The 23,624-nt window shown below is 39.8% G+C and overlaps 1 protein-coding gene across 3 annotated transcripts in view; it reads right to left on the reverse strand.

Annotated features, from left to right (window-relative positions):
- Positions 1-23,624, reverse strand: part of BMPER (BMP binding endothelial regulator) — a 272,048-nt gene that overhangs the window by 118,339 nt on the left and 130,085 nt on the right. For all 3 annotated transcript variants that reach the window (XM_077120076.1, XM_077120061.1, XM_077120067.1), the window contains exons 7-9: positions 11,124-11,223; positions 5,323-5,432; positions 1,914-2,054 (exon numbers count right to left, since the gene is read on the reverse strand). In XM_077120076.1, the coding sequence (XP_076976191.1) occupies positions 1,914-2,054; positions 5,323-5,432; positions 11,124-11,223 (351 nt within the window). The remainder of the gene's footprint in view (positions 1-1,913; positions 2,055-5,322; positions 5,433-11,123; positions 11,224-23,624) is intronic.

The raw sequence follows: 23,624 nt of genomic DNA on the forward strand, positions 1-23,624 counted from the left end.
TAGTTTGTTCCCAGATGGGATATTGTTCTGGACCACACACATCATGAATATACAAAGAACAGAGTCTAATTTGAATAACCCCTAGTGTCCAGGCAGACACCTGATCTGCAAGTCATCTGAAAATGCAGCCCCCAGACAGGATACTCTGAGAAAGATAAGTCCTCCCCCTCACCCCCCAAGTTGGAACTCTCCTTTCAAAACACAAGGTGCTGGGGGGGCCATGGTGGCTCACTGGCAGGGTTCTCGCCTGCCATGCAGGAGACCCTGGTTCGATTCCCAGTGCCTGCCCATGTTAAAAAACAAGAAAAAGCAACAACAACAAAAAAGCAAGGTGCTGCTTTGGGACACATTTCTTAGACTAGACCCTTGCTCAGCCAGAAAGATTTAGCTCATTGAATTTATAATCTTCAACTGCCAAATGCCCAGCCACAGGAAGACCCTGCACCTCATGAGGACATGCAGGGATATGCATCCTTGTTTGTGGGAGAGAGTGCACAGGCAATGGAGCTGGACCAGGAAATAAAATGAGGATTCCTCCCTGTGTTGCAGATCCAAGCAGCAGACTGTTAAAAATAGAGTAGCATGCTCAGAAGGGTACCTGACTGTTCCGAGTTCTCTGGTGAATTCTAGCACTCAGTGCTGCAAGGATGACACTAAATTCTTTAAGGCCGCAATCACTTACAAGGCTATCATGAGCATGAGTCTATCTCATCTGAGTGCTTTGGGGCAACCAGTGACCGTGTTATAAGGACACATGATGGCTCTGAATGCCTGGAGTGAGTACAGCACACAAGTAGCACCTTCCCTTGGACACACGTCATGTCTTCTTACGGATTCCCTACTAACAAAAACTCTCCCTCCATCTATGGACAAAATCAGTGTCCTAGGAAGTCTAGGTAAGTGCAACCTGTCCGAGGCACTTCCCCATCTGACTGAGCCCTGAGGGGTCTCAAGTCTCACTGGTATCAGGAAAAGTGTCTTCAAGCACAGAGTGTCCCCCACCACCCTGGGAAGAAACTAGATGGGAGGCACGTCAGGCAAAGACAACGAATGATCTACATCCTGCTGTTTAAGTGGTCACTGCGGAGTTCCCACTGGGCCATCAGAAAATCCTGGTAAGCACACATGGAATCGGTATCTGATGTCAAGTGGTATGGCCAAGGCAGGGCTCTCACCTTTGCTTGACCGCTATGCCGGCCCCTTACTCCATGGTCATCCCCACCTGAACATTTTCCAAAATGAGAAAAACCTCTCTTTGAAGTGGCAGCTTTTTTGAAAAGCTTCTAAACGCATCAAGCTACGGAACCATGGGGGGTCTTGACAAAGGGGCATCATCTTGACACATGTTATGAAGCAACTCCCGCCAGATGAGATGTTCTCAGGAATTTAGGCCCCCAATGTCATGCCGTCCAGGTGATGCCTTCTTCAGCTCAACCCCAATCTCCAACCCACCACATTTTGAAAGGCAATAATGTTTTATAAGTTTAAAATATTTCATAAAACAAATAAAAAGCTGAGAAAAAAACATTTTTCAAAAAACTGTTTATCTGCCCCTATTTGCATTTGGCTCCAAATATATATGTTTTATGTGTGTGCACATATGTGTGTATTGTATGTATTTATATGCATTGCTCTAAACTATCATATATATGTACACACACATATAAACATATATATATATATATATATATATATACACATATACATACAAGAGATAGAGATGATCCAATTTGTATTTTATCTTTAAAACTCAATACAGGAAGGAAAAAAAAAGTCAATGCAGGGTACACAGATGGTTCAATGGTAGAATGCTCACCTTCCTTGTGGGAGACCCAGGTTCGATTCCCAGACCATGCACCCACCCAAAAAAAAGTCAATATAGCTGTTCCCATGAAGTCTGTTTGTGACATTACCCGGAAAATCTTGTTGCCAAACTTGCACACTTTGATGTCTTCTGGGGGCACCTGTAGGAGGCACTCCTCACAGCAGGCCTCCTCTCCTCTGTCACAGCCTCCAGGAGGGGAGCACTTCTTCTTACATACCACAGTAGAGTCCTGGGGGCCCAGAGGCAAACTGCAAATTAAAAATGACTTCCAACCCAAACAGACATTCAATCTGTCCTTCCTTTAACAACCCACAGCAAACTGACTTCTTTAAAAAGAAATCAGTAGGTACCATAATTTAATTTATTGCAATGCATTTTTCATTCATTTACAAATGTTCCATGCTGATTAAAGACCTGGACTTGAATTTGAGGGGCTCAATTATGAACCATCCAAGAGTTCATAAGGCAATGCTCAAGAGACCGATGATTCCTCTCTAGCCGGTACGTGGCGAGAAGGTCCAGTTCACGGTGTGCCAACCTCTCTGTTTCTCCCTGCCCTTTTCCTCTTTTGTGCCCTGCACTGATTGTATTTTTTTAGGGCCTCCTCCTCAGCTTTACCTTTGGGGACTCTGGCATAAAGGTAGAACATCTTTGATCTAAGAGTAAAAATTAAGAACTGATGTTGCAACTCAAAATGAAATTCTCTAAGTGTGTTCTGTCTCCACAGTAGTACTGAATGAAAAATTCCAAAACTGGACCTGGGTTCCAAGACTCTACTCTACATGGTGTGACCCTAAGTGGGTCATTTAGCCTCTCATGTTGACAAGTATATGTCAGTCACTTAAAGGAGTATGGCTTGATTTCTAAAGAAATGTTGGTCCATAAATGAAACAGCTCAGTAATTGTTACTGAATGACAGTTTAACAACAAATTCAGGAGATTTGGAACGGTTAAAGGAAAGTAAAATTCTCTAGTTCCCTAGCCGACAAGATACAATTTCACCTGGTATAGGTCATCAGCTGTAACAGCAAACCATTTATGAAATGTGTGGAAGACAGCAACAGAAGAAAGAAGTGTCTAAAAGCTGAGCAGGGATCCCAACAAAGTATTGAGTTAGCATAAGATCAGCGACAGAGAAATCAGACCAAGCAATCTCCAAGACACAGCCTTTACTAAAAAGCTTTGAAAAAGGATTCATTTCTGTGCTTAACATATAAAACAGCTTGTGTAAAATAACCTAGCAATTCCTGTAGCCTCCATGTTAATTTTATGGCTTCAAGAGGTACTTTCAGTTGCAGGTACTATTCCAGTGAGTCATCCATCTAAAATTAATATGACTAGGAGCTGCTTTTCCAAACAGACAATGGCATTCGTTATCCTTTATTTTTAAGGTTCTAACTACATGATACTATAGTAGAGCAAAGGATTTAGAATGAAACAGAACCAGATTAGATTTCCAATTCATTTATTAAGTATGTGATCTTGATGAAATTAATCTCCCTGAACCTCATATGCATCATCTCCAAATACCTACTTCTCAGGTTTGCTGTGGGGTTTAAATGAAATATGTAAAGTACCTAGCATGTAGAAATTATTATAAAGAGCAATTTACAAGCTGGAAAAAGATAAATGCTGTCAAATAGCATGTCCTGATTTCCAGTTTGAAATAACAAGGACACACACTTATTCTCAGATAATATATACTGTAGATCCTCCAGCTCTCAGTAAATATATATATTGCAACCATTAGACTAGGTGCCTAGTACTGTGTTAAGAAAGGAAACCACAGAGACGGATATGCTTCTGCTCTCAGGGAGCTCACAGACAAGGAGGGGTTACAATAATGTAAACAAATAAATTGCAATATATGATAAATAAAGCTAGTAAAAGTATAGAGTTAGCAGAGAAGAGAGAATAGTTACTTCTCTAGATGGGTTGGGCAAGCTTCTCTGGAGGAAGAAACATCTGAGATAGACTGTTGTGCATGAAGAGGAAGTTGCTAATTAAATTTAAAGAAGACAAGTATGATGCAGGTAGAGGAATCAAAAATGTGAAGGTACAGAAACATTAAACAATTCCTTGCACCTGTTGTGTAAATTATGAGCAGTGTTGAATGGTGGTGCTGGAGAGAAACGCTGTGAGCAGATTGAAAATAATTCTGATGACATCAAATGAATGACTGCAGCCTGATTTTTCAAGCATCTATTCTCCCAAAAATGACTGCAAATTCATACTCTGATATAACAACCTCTTGAAAGAAAAAGATCATTATACTTCTTGTTGAGCTATAGGATGTATTGCATAATCATCTCTCAAAGAATTCATAAAATTCAAAACCCTGCAAGCATAACTAATTGTCATTCATGGTACGCCTGGCTTTACTATAGTCAAGATAATTGAGAATGTATGGGTTTCATCAAAGTCTTAGTATCTCCATGAAGAAGTCATAACCTGTGAAATTCCTAGAGGGGAAGAGAAAGGACCTGAGGATGGAGGGCAAGGCAAAGAGAAGGACTTGTTATATGTTTAGTACTGAATAGCACAGACCACAGGAGGGAAGAAGGAGCCTTGGAAAGTATTCTTGGGCTTAGAAATTACTCAGTGTTCAGTGCCAAGGAACAGACAGTTCAGCCCTTACCCAGGCACCCCTTTGATGAAGTGCATGCTACTCAACAAAGCATGCCTGAAGTAATCAGGAACTTCTGAACTCTAATCCCAGCTACTGACTCATGACACACTAAGAAAAGTTCCTCCCTTTCCCTCTCTAGCTCTTTAGCTATTAAAATCAAAGCAACAGCAACAACCATCACCACCAAAATGAATTATTCTAAACTCATGCTATACAGATATTTGAGTTAACTCAGTAAGGGACGATTCTGAATTCCTCCATGTTACATATTTATCTCCCTGATTCCAAAAATAAATCACTGCACAAGTAACAGACTATGAATGCATGATGGGTGTCTCATTAAAAAAAAAAAAAATCTGGAGCCATGGAATTCCTTTCTTTACCAGAAATTACACATCAGGTGCCATGTAAGTAAAGCAAGCAGTGTCTCAAGCAAGAAATGGCACAATGAGCAACACATAAATACTCTCTCCCCAAACTACTAGGCTTACCTTGTTGTGAACTGTAAATATATTCCTTCATTTTCTCTTGAAGGTGATTAAAGCCATGCTCATTACCAGATATGTCACAGAACTCAACTTGGAGAACTCAAACACTGCCCATGTGTTTGTCTGATTTGGTAAAGTTCTTCAAGATAGCCCCTCAGAGTTTGGCTTGTACCAACAGAAGCTAATTTGCTGGTCCTCAGAAGTTGACAGTGAGTTATAATTTGGGGTACACATTTGGACTTCCTGGACTTTGACTTCTTTCATGAAATGACATCGGTAATGCCTCTTACCAATAGCACAGTATCACTGCGGGCTGAAATGTTAACACTAAAAATAAAAATCCTAACATTGTCAGCGCACAGCTCCGCAGAGAAACTTACCCGACAGGTGCATGTTGTGCAGTTATCATAGAAAAACGAAGATCCATTGTCATAAACATCACTGCGAAAGAGGCAGCTTCCAAAAGGGAGGTCGAACACTTTCCGCTGACCTAGAGGGAAGCAACAGCACAGCATCAGCAAGACAGAAGCCAGGGGTGCCCCATTTTGTTATCAGCAATTACATCACAGGAATGCTCCATGCTCTCAGAAGATCAGATAAATCTGTTGCAGATGTTTTCAAGGGATCTCCAGTAGCCATTCATTTGGAGTCTTTCTAAAAAGAATTTCATCTCCACCCTGAATCTTGTAGGTTCAAAGAATATTAATAATTTTTTTTTTTACTGCGTCCCAGTTTCTTTTTATTTTTTTTTATTTTTTTCCTTTTTTTTTTAAGTATGGAGGCTCAAGTATAAGATGTAGATTTATTTTTGTTTTGTTTAAGCTTTACAAAAAAAACAAAATAAAACAAACTCCTGTGCATTCCATAAAAATTGACAGAAAAGCACCTGGCCAGAAGAGCAGAACGATCAGCAGGTTCCCCGCCCTCACCCCACATGTGGTCTCCATGGGACAGGGGCCGGCCTGCACAGGACAGGACCGAAGGTTGCCTCTCCTTCCTCCCAGAGCCATCCCCTGTCCCCTGACCCCCAACCCCAAGCAACTCCCAAACACACGTGGAATCAGATTTCCAGTTTTTCTTCTATCTTTCACACACCACAGTTATTTCATAAAATTTTTTTGTTTTACATTTTTTACACCAATGTAACAAAAAAGTGGGAAGGAAGGCAGACAGTGTATTTTATATCTATAAATGGAGGGAGGGCAGGAAGACAGGGGGCTGGGGTGAACAAAAAACACAGTATGGAAATACCGAGAGTTTCGAAAGCAAAATGTGGTGGGAAGTAGGCCTCAGAGATGGAGAAGGGTGTTTATTGGGTTTTATTCTCAGGGAGAGATGGCGCTGTGCAGTCGATGATGATGAATAAGTGCAAGATGAATAAGACACTACTGGAGAGACAAGTCGACAAAAAGATCATTACACTACAGTAACATGGGACATTCCCAGACAGAGGCCAGTTTGGGAACCATGCGGCAAGAGAGGCCAGAGAAGACTTTGTTGAGTATGTGGTGTGTGATCAGCATTCAAAAGAACACACAAAATTATCCAGAAAGTGCATATTGGTGGGGTTGGGGGAGCAGGAGAAGTCAATACATACCAAGAAGGACTAGAATGAGCAAAAAAGAGGAACTAATGAAATAGCGTCTCAGTTAAGGAAACTTCAAATTGTCTGGCATTAAAGCGGAGGTTAATACAAAGAGAGAAGAGAAGCAGAATCCAACTCCACAACCAAGTGGCAAACTATTCACAGTAATCATATCTCTGTGGAATTTGCTTGCTTTTCCAGGGATGTCAGCTTGGACAGGTAATCAAAAGGGTAGAAGAAGCAACCCCAAGTGAGGAGTGCAATCCTGTAGTTTTTTTTTCAGTATTCAAAAGTTTCTACCTCTCTGGAGCATATCAAAACAGCTCTATAATGTTACCTTAATTAAGGACTAAGATATGAAGCCAAGCATTCATGACCACTCCTAAGATTTACATACAGATACTTTTTCTGTCTTATAAAAATAGTAACAGCCAGGGGGGTGTGAGGGTAGTTCAGTTTCTCACCTACCATAGGGAGACCTGGGTTTGATTCCCGGTCCATGCACTTCCCCCTCCAAAACAAAAAAAAAGTAAAACAAACAATCAAAAAATAAGCAAACAAAAAAATATTCAACAAATGGTGCTGCAATAATGGAATACGCACATGGAAAAATAATGAAATGTGAATCCATCATACAGCATACAAAAAAAAATAGTTAACAGCAATCTCTATCAGTAGGCTCAATGAAATGCTGGAAATATCTATAGACACAAACTAAATGCTGTTCTTAAAATTAGAGTTGTAATTACTGTTAGCAGGAGTCAAGAAAAATGATTTCTTCTTATCGGAGTTACCTCAAGGCCAGGACGTAGTATAGACTCAGATCTAAATCATTAGTTTAGTTCTTACCACCAGGAGCTAACTTGTTGATCCTCAAAAGATACAGTGAATTATAATCTGTCTCAATATGAATTTCCTTATGACCTTGGGTATGATTTCCTGGAGTCTTACTGGCTCTGCTTGTAAAATGGTCTCAGTGATGGGTCCTTCCAATAACACAATGTAACCATCAGCTACAATGTTGGTTTTACAACCAAAAACTCTTTAATGGTTGGACAACAGTTAGCACAGCGATTACATTTGCACCTAACAAGTATTCATCTCCCCACTGACACAGGAATTCTCAGGTACACACATCCGTCCTGAGTCTCCTGAACTTCCTGACAACTTACAGACTCCATAAAGGAATTATCTGGAAAAAATTTTTTAAAAACCACCCTTTCTTTAAGTTTTCCTCTTGGATTACACAGAAGCATCAGAAAGCTGTGTATAGCCCAAATTACATGGCTTCAGCTTGCCCCATCACAATCACTTCTGTCAAATCACATCTTCATATTAGAGTATGATAGTATAAGAAACAGTCCTAAGCAATTCTTTTTTTTATATTTACTATAAAAATGATGGCATTGTCTTTTGTCACTATTTTAAACATCAACGTCTTTATATCAATCCATCAGATATATTTCCCTCTAATAATTAAAAAATAGGTTTGCTTCATTTGAGCATTTTAAAAATTGTGATGACCTAGTTATTTATATTTTTCCTGTCTTTTATCCACATATGTTTCGTGTATTTTGCAAGTGGCCTTAAATCTTTTTAGGCAAAAGGCAGGATATAAATAAGTATATTCACACAGTCAAGCTTTCCTTCATCAATCAAAGCACGTCTTTTTCTCAGCTGAGCTCCAAGTCACTTCCTTACACCTTCTAGAATGAATGACCCTTCCTCTGTGTTCAAAGCCTGCTTCTTGTAGTGCCATTATAGCACTAAATATGGCTACATGCACGCAGGAATTAATAAATGAATGAATGACCAGACCTTTCAATGAGTTTAGTCCCCCGAGCAAATGTGACCAATGGCTTAAATAATCCCTCAAGAAAATGTAAATTGCACATAAAAATATTGGTATAATGCTCTTAGCACAGTGCCTGGCTCTCATTATCACCCTGAATAAATGGCAGATGACAAGTATCATTATGAGTGGCTGCATAATCCAACAATGACCCTGGGCTGTGTCACTCCAATAGGTGCACTGGGTGTTCTGTGCACACTGACCTCTAAAGAATTATTCTAAACTCATGCTACATGAAAATGAGAAAGGAGGGGAAGGTAATGTTGTAATGCAAAAGGCAAAGAATGTCGTGAACTAATCCTAGCCAAGGGAAAATGTAGCAGCAAGCCAGTGTCCAATCAGCCAAAAGTCTAACCAGTCTCAGACTTCAGTATCTAGAAAGCATCTTAGTCCTTGTCTGCTTCTTCCTTCCTGCCTTTTGTTGTATGCGTATGTTTCTTTTCAGCCCCAAAGAACATCAGATCTTACCTTTATCCCAAAGTCATCATGGCCCAACGTAAGATAAACCATTCAAGAAAGAGATTCAGAAACTACATGTATAGCCCAGTTAAAACCATTTCCACATCATTCTGGGTTTAGTACAAGCAAAATGGTCTCATTTGGGAGAATCATGATTTTCAAGTTTACAAAGACCTACTGTTCCTTTTGTAGTCTGTCTTATGACCGCAAATGACCAGGAAAACCTGCATTCAACACTACAACCATTGCTCATGTGGGAAACTTCTGAGCTGACTCAGCAGGTACATGCTAACAGTTTTGAAAACGTAAAAATAAAGCTTACTCATCTTTGAGGCCAAGTCCAAAGACACCTCCTTTGTCATGACCTTCCTACCTGGATGGAACACTGCTTCCATCATGATCCACAGATTGATGACTTCGACCACAGTGAACTGGTTAATTTTATTCCAGAGGCACAAACACACATTGGCAACCCGAGGAGCACACATGTAAGTGGAAATGTCTTCAAGCAGACATGTCTAAATGATTCTCCTTTGTTCTTATAATTATTTCTTATTTACATAAAATGTGTGTGTATGTATATATGTTATACATGTATTACATGTGGCAGGAAGGCAAACGATTATGAGATGAAGACTTAGCAGTAGAACCCCTCAAAGGGGAGAAAACTGTTTTAGTTTAACAACAACAACAAAAACCCTTTATTAGCTGATTTGGTTGTAGAAAGATAAACTTCAGAGTATGGCTATGATAAGTTGGAAATGAGAAAAATAAATGAGCAGGAATTTTTTGAGTTGGGGAAAGTGAATTATGAAAGAGAGGATTCAAGGAAGTGGTGGGGCGGGGTGGGTGGGTGGGGCAGTAACAGAGAAGGCTAGAGTCCAAATAACAAAGACAATCACCAGTGAATTTTTCCTGGGAGCAAAATGGCTAAGACATTTTAAGAACAAGAAAAATTAATATTCCATTGTATATTATTCACCATGCTTCTCTGTAAAGTAATCAACCCCACTGGTTACAAACCTTTACAATCTGCTATACAAGCCTTGATTCAGTGGCACCCCAAAATGTGAAAAGACTCGGAGAGGGAGATGCTACCCTCCCCCTATACAAAATGATATTAAAAAAAAATTGAGAGTGCGGGCCACCGTGGCTCAGTGGCAGAGTTCTTGCCTGTCATGCCAGAGACCCAGGTTCGATTCCCGGTGCCTGCCTATGTTAAAAAAAAAAAAAAAAAAAAGATGAGAGCAAGAAAGTATGAGAGAGAGAATCATCAAGAGCAGAAACACAAAGCCAGAGGCAGCCTGAAAAATCTTAGCCCCCTCAAGGATCTCTGCAGATTCTAGGAGTTTGCTGGATTTTCTACCATACATGGTGGATGGGGTTAAACTATTTTCATTTGAATTTTAAATAATATGACCTCAACCAGCTCAGGGGCCTGAGGAGCTGAACTATGGATTATGAACAAAAGCCAGACTTTCTCTTGTTCTAGAAACTTCCCATCATGGATTTTCACATTTTCCTTGGCAACTTGCGTGCTGCCCTCCCAGCAGGTCACAGCATGGGCTGTGGAATCACACAGACTTGTATCTAGATGTAAACGCCATACATACTCGCTGGGAAAACTCAGAATCAATTTCCTTCTCAGTAGAATAAAACTAAAAATAGCACCTATATTATACATAGGAATTACATAGTATGTTTAGTACCTGTATTTCACAGCTTCTTGAGAAGAATAAATGAGAAAAAGCATAGAAAGTGTTTTGCATGGTGCCTGGTACTTAGTGAATGCTCAATGAGAAATAGCCAATACTCTTTTCTACTGGCTATTATTCTCTCATTTTCTAGCATAATAACTTCCCACATGGTCTTGTCTCTAACAGTAATGTTAGTTTATATTCATCCATATATTGACTTCAAATGCCTCAAAAACACCTTCCTACTAATAGCTACATACCCAATTAAAAATAGTTTATTTCATACTGTTCTCAGCAACAAGGGTTGTTGAGAATAACAACCGGGTTGTTATTCTAGGTTTGTCTGATGGACATTTTTAGATAAGAAGTAAGAAGTATCCATTATTTTACAGATAAGAAGCAACAAAAAAGAGTCAAGCCCTGTACACAATTTAGTTCATGTACTTAGGGCAGCATTTGTCTCCTGAGAGCCATAGAATCAGAAAACCAGAGAACACCAGCATGCAAGATAAGAGTGAGCACAAACGCTCTCAGCGGAACTTCTGAGAATGAATCACATTGCTCATTGACCTGCAAACAGTCACTCACCCAAACATTTGGGGCAGCACTGTCCTGGGGGAATGTGACTAAGGTGCTGTGGACAGGACAGAATAGGACAGACTTCTCTCACGCACCGAGTTCTGCCTCCCTGAAGAAAAGAGAACAACAAAAACACATTTAGAGATGTTAAATGCATTTATATTACAAAACTGATATCCAGAACAAACTTAAGCCCTTCTGTAGTATTAAGTGAGCACTGAGGAGTGAGCACTGGGGTCCATACGTTTTCTCCCTGTACACAGTACAAATTGTACCTGCAAAAAGATGGTCCCTAAACAGATGATTGTGACAACACGTCCCCCACCCACCACCATCTTTCTGTATCTTTCTCCTTCTCAAGACCGACTTTGGCCAAGGTCAAGGGTGACCAACCAAATCAGTTTGCCTAGGACTTAAGGGGTCCCCAGGTATGGTACTTTCAGTGCTAAAATGCAGGGAGATCCCAGAGAAACCAGTAGGAGTTGTTCACCCGAGTGGAACTGCTGCCTCTCTTTTCACCCCCAAACAAGCAAAGGAGCCCTTTGGTTTTGTTTTTACTGTTGCTAACAGTTTATTCCCCTTACTTTTTTTAGTTGTGAAAAATAACATATATACAAAAAAGCGATAAATGTTATAGCACATTGCAACAATTAGTTGTAGAACAGATTTCAGAGTTTAGTATGGGTTACAATTTCACAATTTTAGGTTTTTCCTTCTAGCTGTTCCAAGAGAAATATCAGTATAATGAGTCAGCAGTCATACGCATTTATTAAATCCTATCTTCTCTGTTATTACACCACCTTCTTCTTTGCTCTTTCTCCCAATCTTGATGGGCATTTGGGCTATGCCCATTCTAACTTTTTCATGTTGGAAAGGGCTGTCAATAAGATGGGATAGGGGATGGAACTAGTTGATGTTCTGGAAAGCCTGGCCCCTCTGCATTTCAGGACTAATCTGACCTAGGAAACCATCTGGAGGTTGTAGGTTTCTAGGAACCCTTTACATTTTTATTGTAAAATAAAATACAAATGCAGAAAGCCACCACATGAAAAAAATATGTAGCTTAACGAATTAATATATTCAAATCCATTGTAACTACTACCATTAGGTTAAGAAATAGAATTTCTTTAGGCTCTCTGGAAGGTCTCCATATGCACTGTCCATATCTTAACACTTTCTAATCATAAAAGATCACTCTCCTAACTTTTATAGTAATTACTTCCTTGCATATCATTATAGTTTCCCTTACTATAGAAACAAAGTTTTTCTTCCTCTTTCAGACCCCCATCCTTCTTTAGGTCCTAGGGACCTCTTCTTCCAGGAAGGCTTCCAGACCTACAGCTTGAAGGTGCTGCTAGGATGGCTTAATGAGGTTTAAGCTGGAGGAGGGAACCAATCTGCTGGAATCTATACACGAAGAGCCAATTTTCAGAAGCATCATTTCATTGACTTTGCCAAGCTAACAAAATCCATTTCCATTAACTAGTAATAAAGTTTTTGATGACTGATATTGGAAGAACTGGCAGAACCTCAGAGGCCTATGGGAGAAAGTTCTGGGGTCTTCGGATATTTTCACTGCCCCTCATTCTCCAACCTCCCTGTCCTCTAGATCACCAACCTCTGATGCCCAGACCTCCCCTCTGTTCTTGAGTATACCCCTTTTCTCTTCCCTTTAGGATCTTTACTCTCTCAAGAATGCAAAAATACATTATGCCAACACCTCCTCATCTTTCCCTCACCAGAAGCACCTGCTTTTCCAGCCTCAGCAACCTGCAACTGGATAGTCAGAAAACAGGGGCAGGAAAAAAAATGTATTCTCCAGTCACTTTACACCTAACAACTTTGCAAGAAGGATGTGAAATCTCTTTCATGAAATATGAATTCCTATTATTTTCATGAATAATTAAGTTGTTTTTTTGTTCATAAAATCAGTAAATTTGGTTAAGAGTTCATTAAGCAAATAGAATTTTAGTGATCTGGCTTTTCTGGGATTTGAGCTAGAAACCACACTAGTGGAAACTTCAGGTAGGCTTGTCTCAAGTGGGTAATTTATATTTCAAGAAGCCTCAGGAAATGAGTAACTCCCACCTCAAAGAGTCCCGGGCCCCACACAGGAGAGATTCCCTCCAGGCATTTCCTCACACGCTCTCCACCACTTTCTGCATTAACACCAGACATAGCTGTCTGGGTCATATCCATTGCCATCCCAACCTACTTCGTCCTGTGTTTCTCCTTTCCCTTTCACCATCTTTATTATTTTAGTTTGTTTTTGGTGGGGAAGAATGAAAAGGGGAGGCCATTTTATATGTCCTCTTCAATATTTGTTAGTTTTAACCTCTTTCATAGTACATTCTTCCCAAACCAATAGAGAACATGCTAAAATACCACAAAAAGCTTTTCTGTGGTTTGCACATTATTTCCTGATCAGCAAGAATCATCAAAAATCTCTTAAGAATCCTGGCTATTGTGAGATTCCTCACTCAACTCTGCATAATCTTAAAGTGAGGGCCTTTCACCAGATTTCAGAGGGTGGTAACCTGAGTCCAGGTCAGACTCTGAGGTTTGCCACAGTTTATACATAAAACTCAAGAGTCAAACAGGACAGGACACTGCCCTTAGCTCTTAATTTCAAAGAAATTCAGCTGTGAGCAACTTCCTAAAATGTTGAAGTTTTAGGCCATGTGAGGTTGCCTGGTGTGTTGCCTTCTCTTAGGTGCACAGAGAACACATTCTTTTCATTGATATTCTTTCTCTGTTCTTGTTGGATCAGCATCTATTTTTCAAACATATTTTAAAATTAAAATTAAGAAAAATATTGCACAATTGCAAAGGAGTTAACTTGTCCAACATTCTGGAAAGCTGGCAAAGGATTATGCGCACTCCAGTAATTTTCCTTACAGTAAGGTCAAAGAGCAAATTTTGCATACATAATACAACTGCAGTTTGTGTTTCCCAAGAGTCTGTTAAAGTAACTTGAACTACAATCTGGGCTTGCTGGTTTAGTCAAGTTTTATTTTGTTTGGGTTGCAGTATTGTGGCATAGCCCAAGTCCCAAGGCTGGATTCCAATTAATGCCTCTAAATAAAGTCCCAGGCCCTTCTTAGGAGCACAGTTGCAGCTCACAACCTGCTTCTGTAATTTCAAATCAGCAGGGATCTCTGGTTAAACCATAAGTTATGGCTGTGTCACAATCTAACAAAATTAAAATAGCAGAAGTAAACATTTCTGTTTCTAAAAATGAACAAATTCCTATGGTTGTTAGGCTAACCCAGGCTCTATCAGATGACCACAAAAGCCCTCTAACTGGCTTCCCTGACTCAACTCTCTTCCACTAATACATCCTGTAAGGTTCAAGATGTCCTGGTTTCCTTTCCAGCATTCACCCATTGTCATGGTTAGGGACAGGTGTCAACTTGGCCAAGTTGTGGTACCTGTTCATCTGATTGGGCAAGTGCTGGCCTGTCTGTTGCAATGAGGACACTTCATAGGATTAGGTCATGATCACGTCAGCTACATCCACAGCTGATTCCATTTGTAATCAGCCAAAGGGGAGTGTCTTCTGGAATTAGTGATGCTAAATCCAATCATGGGAAGCCTTTTAAGGAGGACTCAGAGGAGACAGGTTGCATTCCTGCTTTGGCTGGTGAGCCTCTCCTGTGGAGTTCATCCAGGCCATCCATTGGAGTCGTCGGCTTCGCAGCCTGCCCTGTGGATTTTGGACTCTGCATTCCTACGGTCACGTGAGACACTTTCATAAATTTTATATTTGCAAGTGTTCCCTGTTGATTCTGTTTCTCTAGAGAACCCTAACTAATACACCCATCATTTCAATATTTTATCAAATATTTGTTAAAGACCTACCATATACCAGAGACAAAGCATTGACCGCCACATGCAAAAACACGTTCCTTAATGGAGCCTACTTTCCCAGTGAGCATGGAACCACTCTGCTGAGGTGGAAGACGGCTTACCACTGTGTCAGGATAGAATTCAACCCACTCAGATTGAAAGTCAATGTTGAAGAGACTACATACTCATCAAAATCCATTTCTTTTTCTCTCAGACACAGATCAAGACTTTATTTCCCAGCCTCCCTTGCATTAGGTGTGGCCATATGACTGGGAGCCGGTTGGAAATAATATTATACGTTTCTAGGCCTAGGCCACAAAAATCTCTCATGCACAATCTTCTGTGCTCCTATTTTCTCCCTCTAGTAGATGGGTAGCCAGTTGAATGGAGAGGACATCAAAAGCCTTGCAAAAAATGGAAGGATCCTGGATCCCTGAGTCACCACATGGAAGTTTACCCACCAAAAATCTGTAAAGAATTGTTAAATGAGCAAGAAATTGTACTGTGTTAAAACACTGAGATGGCTGTCAGCAAATAACAAATGAATAAACAAATGAATAAATAAACAAAATGTGATATGCACGAACAGTGGGATATTATTTAGCTGTGAAAAGGAATGAAGTTCTGATATATACATGCTAAAGCATGGGTAAATCTTGAAGATGCCATATTGAGTGAAATAAGCCAGACACAAAAGACATATATTGTATGATTCAACTTACATGAAATAACTAAAAGATGCAAATTCATAGTGACAGAAAGTGGACTGCAGGTTATCAAGTGCAGTAGGGAATGCGAGTTAATGCTTAATAGGCACAGAGCTTCTATTTGGAGTGTTGGAAAAATTTTCATAATGGATGGTGGTGATGGTAGAACAGTGTCATAAATGTAATCAATACCACTGAATTGTGTACTTAAAAGTGATTAAAAGGAGAAATTTGATGCTGTATATATGTTACTGCAGTTCAGAAAACACACATTAAGATAGATTAGTTGTTTAGTACAGTCTACTTTGTCAAGATACTCCTTAATCTTCTCTCCACTCTTCTTTTCCCCACCCTAACAGAAAGAGAAGGTTCTAGTGTAACTCATTTCCTCATTGGCCCCAACCATATCCTATGCTTTCATCTTCTTTAGACATGCTTCTTTCCCTCTCTCCCCTGTCATTGACTCCAACTAAATCCTGCTTTGGCCAATGTCTATATTAAGTGCCATCTGAACTATTATGCTTTCTCAATCCATTCATTTCCCAACGACCTCTTCTTTCTTCCCATATCTCTTCCTTCCTCATCTATGCTCCTATACTTTCAATACATAATCAAGCAGACATAAAAGTTTAGCTTTGTAAAGCAACATTTATTTTGCCTCTTTGCTTGACTGTTTTGGAGGGCAGGGGTTGGGTCCTATGTGCTAGATACCACTCAGGAGAGAGATGGATCAAAGAAAGTTCTCAATAAAAATGTCCTGATTGAAAGAAAGAACTGCCACACATAATGAGGTCTAGAACCTGGATGAGTTTATTCAGACCATTTTAACTACAGGATACTGATGTGATGGCATAGTTCCACATTTACCTTTGTATCCCCTTGAGTTTTGTACGTTTTAGGTGCTAACTAAATGTTTATTGTTGCTGTTCCTTCAAAAAACAATACTCAACTTCCACAGGGAAAGCTGGTGGGATTCCTGGGATCCCGTGTATTCTCTTAAATGTTTGAAAATTTCAAAATGGTTAAAATGCATAAGGACTAATGATTATATTTTCATCTGGTGTACAAAGAAAGGAAGACTAGGAACTTCCATTGTACTTGGATGTGATGATTCTGGCCACTTGTTTCTCCTTGGAAAAACAAGTTTATTCTTCAGAGGTTGTTTCCTTTGCATATCCAAGTGCTTCTCCAAAATTAGCTGTTTTTTTTAAAGACCTGAAACCTGCCCCAGGTTTATTTCCTGCCCCTTTATTTCTGTTTAAGCTGATTCAGTCAAGAACACAATTGCTTTGTGTGAAAATTATCCTAGAACAGCAGTTTTGTTGCATAATAAAAATTTTATCTTCCTGGATATAGTAATGAGTGCAAGATGCTAAAACCACAGTCATGTGCACGCAGGATACTTCTCCAAATTCTGAGAATTAGTGGCTAGAAACCTTTCGGTAGCATGTGGCATGGCCTCATCCCTTGACCAGGATTCAGAGCCTGGCACCCCAACAAGGGGCTGGGGGCAGAACAGTGCGTTGTTGAACAGTCACAGTGATTCGGCAACACGCTACTAATTCTAAAGCAAATTTTTCAATGCTCAATTCTTTGAAAAGAGTAGGATAGTCCATTGATTCTGAGCTGGAGGTGGAAAAAGGAGGACAGAAGCTGGAGGGGTTAGAGTAGGGGGCAAATATGTCTTACATGAGAAGGCTTTATTTACGGCCCATATTTCTGTCTTTAAAATAGCCAGTGGTGCAAAGCTGACTTGTGAGTCACTCTGAATTACCAATGGAGTAAAAAAAAAAAAACTTCAGAAAAGAAATGAATGTCTTTAGCAATGTCTCTCTTCGGCCTGGAATCTTATCATGGTATAGTTTCAGAGAATAGTAATTATTTCCAAGGGTAAAGGACTTGGTGGTTGGTTTTCCCTATTCTTGACCAGCGCAGAATAGAAAAAAAAAAAAGGAGTTAAGATTCAGGGAGCAGAAGTGATAATGGACAAAGGCAGATAGGATATCCTAATACCTCAATATGTAGTGGTGACTGGCACTGTACTTAGGTACTTTACACTGTTTTAACATAGCTTCTCAACAGATCCTATGGGAAAGCTATTACACCCCTACTATATGGACTGAGGAAAACTGCTCAAACAACTCACCAACCAACAAGAAAGTGGCAAAACTGAAATTTGAGCTCAGTTCTAACATCTGAGCCAAGTGATTTCCATATAATATGGCTTTCCAAAGGCTGCAGTACAATTCACAGTTGGCATGTGAAGCATAATCAACTGGACCGTCAGAACGTCCTCTCCTTTGCCATTTCTCAAATCTTATCTGGTCGATGTGGGTTGCCACACTATTTTTGCTGGTTTGATTAAGTAGCTTAGATAAAAATGTATTATCTACATTTTTTATTTAGATAAAATCCAAATCACGCGTCCACCTTATTCATCAGAAACCGTCTTTCTTGCTCTGCTCTCCTCTCCTCCCCTTCCCTTCTTTCCTTTTCTCCCCTCTTTAACATCTTAAGATCAACTTAACAGGGAATTCTGAAAGTTTGGGGCTTCCCTCTTCCTCATCTTTCAATAAAGGATAAGGTGTTCACCATCGCCACATCTAATGTATAACCCACCAACACAGGTCTTTCACTTGACTCTTCTACTCAGTTAAAAATTTGCTTTTTAATCCTCAAATAACAGTGTGCCATTTTCCTATTTAAAACTGTTAAATGACACTTCATGCCTACACAAGATCCTCAATGCAGGTTGCAAGTCAGATTCACCCCTGCAACTCTTGGAAGAAACACATTCAGGGCTTTACCTCCAAAATATTCTGATGCATTACTTCGGGGTAGGATGCAGACATCTGTATCTTACAAATATGTCCTACTTATTAAGTTGTTGTTTCAACTTCAAACCCTCCTTTCTACAGATATGTCCCAGTTACTAAGCTATTGACTCAAATTCAAGACCTACCCTTCTATATTCAGCTTTCAGGTGCTGGGCCTGGAACTTGGCAAATCAGGTTCCTGCCCTGCCAGCAGGCTCCGGGTTAGGCTATCCCCTTAGGGGGCTCCAGAGGAGAAAGGGACTATTTCCTTCCAGTTTGCTTCCTGAGGACTCCTGTTCCTGTGAGAGTCACCCCAGCAATGCTTCTTCACCCTGGCAGAAGCAGTTCCATCCCACTTCATCCCCTAAACTCAGATTGCAGTTTTTCCTATGCTATGTGCAAGAAAAAACAGCTTCATCTTATCATCTCACCCCATCCAGCTGGCACATCCCTCTCAGTGGTCTGAATTTTCAACTACAAAGGGCCCCTTCTCTAAATTTCTAAGTTGTGATAATTCTAACTCCTCCCATTGTATCTCCACCGGAAGGAGGAGGAGGAGGAGTGAAGGAGTGGGGGATGGTTTCTCCTTGTGGATGTTAACCTACATGAAAACTCAGAGTTCTCTTTTTGCCCCGTGAGCTAACTAATTAAGAACTTTATAGCTGGCTTATAATTCTTTATATTACATTCTGTCTGCTCAAATAACTGGTATGGCTTATGCCTCCTGATAGGATCTTGACAGATACATGTGACCTTGAACTCAGCTTTTAGCCTGCCCCTGCCCCTGGCTTTCTCCACTCTGCTCCCCGAGTGCACAGTATTTATATACATAAAAGCATGAATATAAAGATGCACACTTTGTGTATGTACATTATATATGTGTGTGTTTGTAGGTGTGTATTATCTGTGTGCATGGCAGACTTACCCACTAGAACAGAGTTTCTCAACTTTGGCATATAACTGACAATTCGTGATAGATAGTTCTTTATCACTAAGGACTGTTCTGTGCATTGTAGGATGTTTAGCAGCTTCTCTGGCCTCTACCCACTAGATACCAAAAGCATTTCTCTTCTCCTGGTTGTGACAACAAAAAATGACTTCAGACACTGTCAAGTGTCCCCTAGGGGACAAAATTACCACCCCCAATTGAGAACTTCTCTACTAGATCAATGTTTTTTCTCAGACAACATTCTGGTAACCTGCATCTTTAATAACTTTCCCAGATGTATTTGTTGCTGCCCAACTAGACACTGCACTTTGCAAAATGTTTCACTAATGTGAGCTGCCAATGAGCAGGGATTAATCTTATTTATTTAATTAGTTCCCCCGGCAGCTAGTACACATCATAGCATAAACATGTGCTCAGAAAACGTGTTTTGAATGATGGATCATGATTTCCAGGTGGAGGGATTCTCACTGAGAGAAGAACCAGGCGCCATTTCACTTCTCTGGTGGCTGAAGGCCACTTTTATTCAGTCTTGGGAAGGATGAGATCAAGGAGAAGCAGGGGTGGCTTTGGAATTGTGAATAAGGTCGATGTGGGTGTGAGTGAATGGTCTGTGCTAAGATCAATGCAAACTTTAGGGACACAATCTTCAAGAACCCTGGGAGCTTTCTGTCTTACAAAACTGAACATTATGGATACACATGAGTTTTGCTTCTAAGTGAGAAAAGAAACTTTGATTCTACGCACAGATATTCAAATGCAGGTTGGGAAAGCTCTACCAAGGGAGCTATTTTGTCCCATTAAAATCCTGAGCAAACCAGTGAACCTGAGATGGGCCTACTTGGATGATCAAAACAAAAACTCTTTGCGTATTTCGCTGCCTATTTGGAGAACTGTGAACTGATGCTCTTTTCTGAGAACCATGCCTGTTCTAGTTTGCTAGCTGCTGCAATGCAATATACCAGAAACAGAACAGCTTTTAAAAAGGGGAATTTAATAAGTTGCTGGTTTACAGTTCTAAGGCTGGGAAAATGACCCAATTAAAACAAATCTCTAGAAATGTCCAATCTAAGCCATCCAGGGAAAGATACCTTGGTTCAAGAAGGCCGATGAAGTTCAGGGTTTCTCTCTCAAGTAAGAAGGCACATGGCGAACACAGTCAGGGCTTCTCTCTTAGCTGGAAGGGCACATGGCGAACACGGCATCATCTGCTAGCTTTCTCTCCTGGATTCTGGTTTCGTGAAGCTCCTTGGGAGGCGTTTTCCTTCTTCATCTCTAAAGATTGCTTGTTTGTGGACTCTCTGATTCATGGTGCTGCAGCATTCTCTGTTCTCTCTGAATTTCCTTCATTCTTCAAAGTGTTTCCTCTTTTATAGGACTTCAGAAACTAATCAAGACCCACCCACCTGGGTGGAGATATGTTGTCACCTAATCCAGTTTAACAATCACTCTTCATTGGGTTACATCTCCAGGGAGATGATCTAATTACAGATTCAAACATACAGTATTGAATAGGGATTATTCTACCTTTACGAAATGGGATTTAGATTAAAACATGGCTTTTCTAGGGGACATACATCCCTTCAAACCAGCACACATGCTTGAAGCAATTCTCTGTTATTTTTCTCATCAGTTATAGTTCTAATAACCAATTTAATATTGTTTACATTATTGAATTAGTTTCCTATCACTGCTATAACAAATTATTACAAACTTAATGGCTTAAAACAATACAAATGTACCATTTTACAGTTCTGAAATTCAGAATTCTGAAATCAAGGTGCTGGCAAGGCTGTTTCCTATTAGAGGCCCTAGGGGAGAATATGATTTCTCTCTTTGCCTTTTTTGGCTTCCGAGGCCACCTGCATTCCTCTGCTGGTGACCTCTTACAATGTCTTGAAAGACAGCAGTATAGCATCCTCAAATCTCTCTCTCTGACTCCAATCCTCTACTTCCATTGCCACATCTCTTTCCTGACTCTGATACTCTTGCCTCCCTCTTTAAAGACACTTGTCATTATATTGGGCCCAGTCAGACAATCTGAGAAAATCTGCCCAACTCAAGATCCTCAACTTAATCACATCTGCACAATCCTTTTTGCCAGGTAAGGTCAACACAGTCACACATTGTGAGGATCACGGCATGGGCATCTTGGAGTGTATGTCATTCTGCCCAACACAATTATTATTAGATATATAACATTTATTATCTCTTTGTAATCCCAGATGCAATATAATGTCACCATAGCACACTAAAACAATTTGTTTTATCAGCCTTCTCCTCACTGCAAAAGCTAGAATGCCCCATGTTTTTCAGAAAGGACAAAATAGGCAACCAACTCATCTTAAAGCCTGTTCATATGGTTGGTGAACTGACAAGTTCATTTCTACTTTTTATTTGTTTTCCTTCTTATGTACTACCACTAGTTGTTTTAGTAGACATTTTAGAAGGTAAATTTCAAACCAGGCAATCTGATTTCCTCATTTTATTCATTCCTTCTTATTGCCAAAGTCTAATCAAGAAGTGCCTACAATAGGACTAGATACAAAAACTCAAAAATGGACAGCACAATAATACCTAATTGTAAAGTAATCATGTTAAAATACTGAATGAAGCTGCATCCGAGCTATAGGTTTTTGTTTTGTTTTGTTTTGTTTTGTTCTTATTATTATTACTTTTATTTTTTTTCTCTATATTAACATTCTATATCTTTTTCGGTTATATTGCTAGTTCTTCTAAACCGATGCAAATGTACTAAGAAACGATGATCATGCATCTATGTGATGATGTTAAGAAATACTGATTGCATATGTAGAATGGTATGATTTCTAAAAAAAATGGTCAGCACAATACTGCCTAATTGTAATGTAATTATGTTGGAACGCTGAATGAAGCTGCATCTGAGCTACAGTTTTTTTTTTTTCTCTTATATATTTTTGTACTTTTTATTTTTATTTTTGTTTTCTCTCTGTGTTATCACTTTATTTCTTTTTCTGTTGTCTTGCTATTTCTTTCTCTAAATTGATGCATATGTACTGAGAAATGACCATACACCTATATGATGATATTAAGAATTACTGATTGCATATGTAGAATGGAATGATTTCTAAATGTTGTGTTAGTTAATTTTTTTAATTAATAAAAAAATAAAATAAAATAAAATAAAAGAAGTGCCTACAGATATCTTCAGGAACAGCTTTTTGGGTTTTAATCAACTAAGAAGACTGTCCTGTTGCCTACAGGCCTCCTCAGGGGCATTGGGCCAGCCCTGCTGGCCAGTATTAGCCTCTAAAATTGAAGTTCCTACTAAACTGTATCACTTGGCCATACAGTTGCCCTCTGCTCTGGGTCTGTGAGCCCTGTTAGAACTCAAATATCCTCTCATGGTCAGACAGATGACATCCAAAGAGACTGCCTATGTTCACCATATTCCAAGATTCTTGCAGAAAGTTGTAATGAAAAAGCCTGCCCTGGTCTCGGCAAGGGGGTTGCATGACACAGTGCTGTGATGCCCTATCCCATTTGCAGCATTAGCTAGATGCCATCTTTCATCAGCAGTAAATGAGCAGACCAGGCCCGATGGGCAGAGACAGTGTGGACTTCAAGCCCACACAGAGGCAGATCATAATTTTGTGAAGTAAATATTAAATGAACAAATAAACAGACCATGGAAATGTCTTTACTATTGCTCCACTAATCCCATTTTAAAAGAGGATTTCAAGATTATGTTTGCTTAAGCCTCATAGTTAAAGGTAAAAGGCCTCTTTGAACTATTCATTTCAACCCTTCCCTGTAGCTTAGCAGAATGGCAGTTTTATAGTTGATATCAGTTTCTTCTTTAATACCAGGTGAAATTTTTGGCTTCGAAAAGGAAAACTTGGAAATTCTTCCCTCTCCCACAAACACAGCTTTCTATCCACACAAAAATCATTGGTAAGTGTGGGATACCGTTTAAGGCAAACTCTGGTTGGTTCTGGATTTCTACAAATGTTTTATTCTTCTCTTTGTCAATTTTAAAAGCAAGAAGAAAAGGTCACCCTAAGGACCCAGCTCAGATGAGATTTCTGAACAAATTCCCTGGGAACCAAGGGGTGAGGCAAAGTCCTAGGAATTGTAATACATTTGCCAACCATGGTTGATTTGGTGTGGGAGCAGCTGCTGAGGGATGGCTGGGACATATGCTATCTGCCCT

This window comes from Tamandua tetradactyla, chromosome 1 (genome assembly GCF_023851605.1).
Source record: "Tamandua tetradactyla isolate mTamTet1 chromosome 1, mTamTet1.pri, whole genome shotgun sequence".
Taxonomy (NCBI): domain Eukaryota; kingdom Metazoa; phylum Chordata; class Mammalia; order Pilosa; family Myrmecophagidae; genus Tamandua; species Tamandua tetradactyla.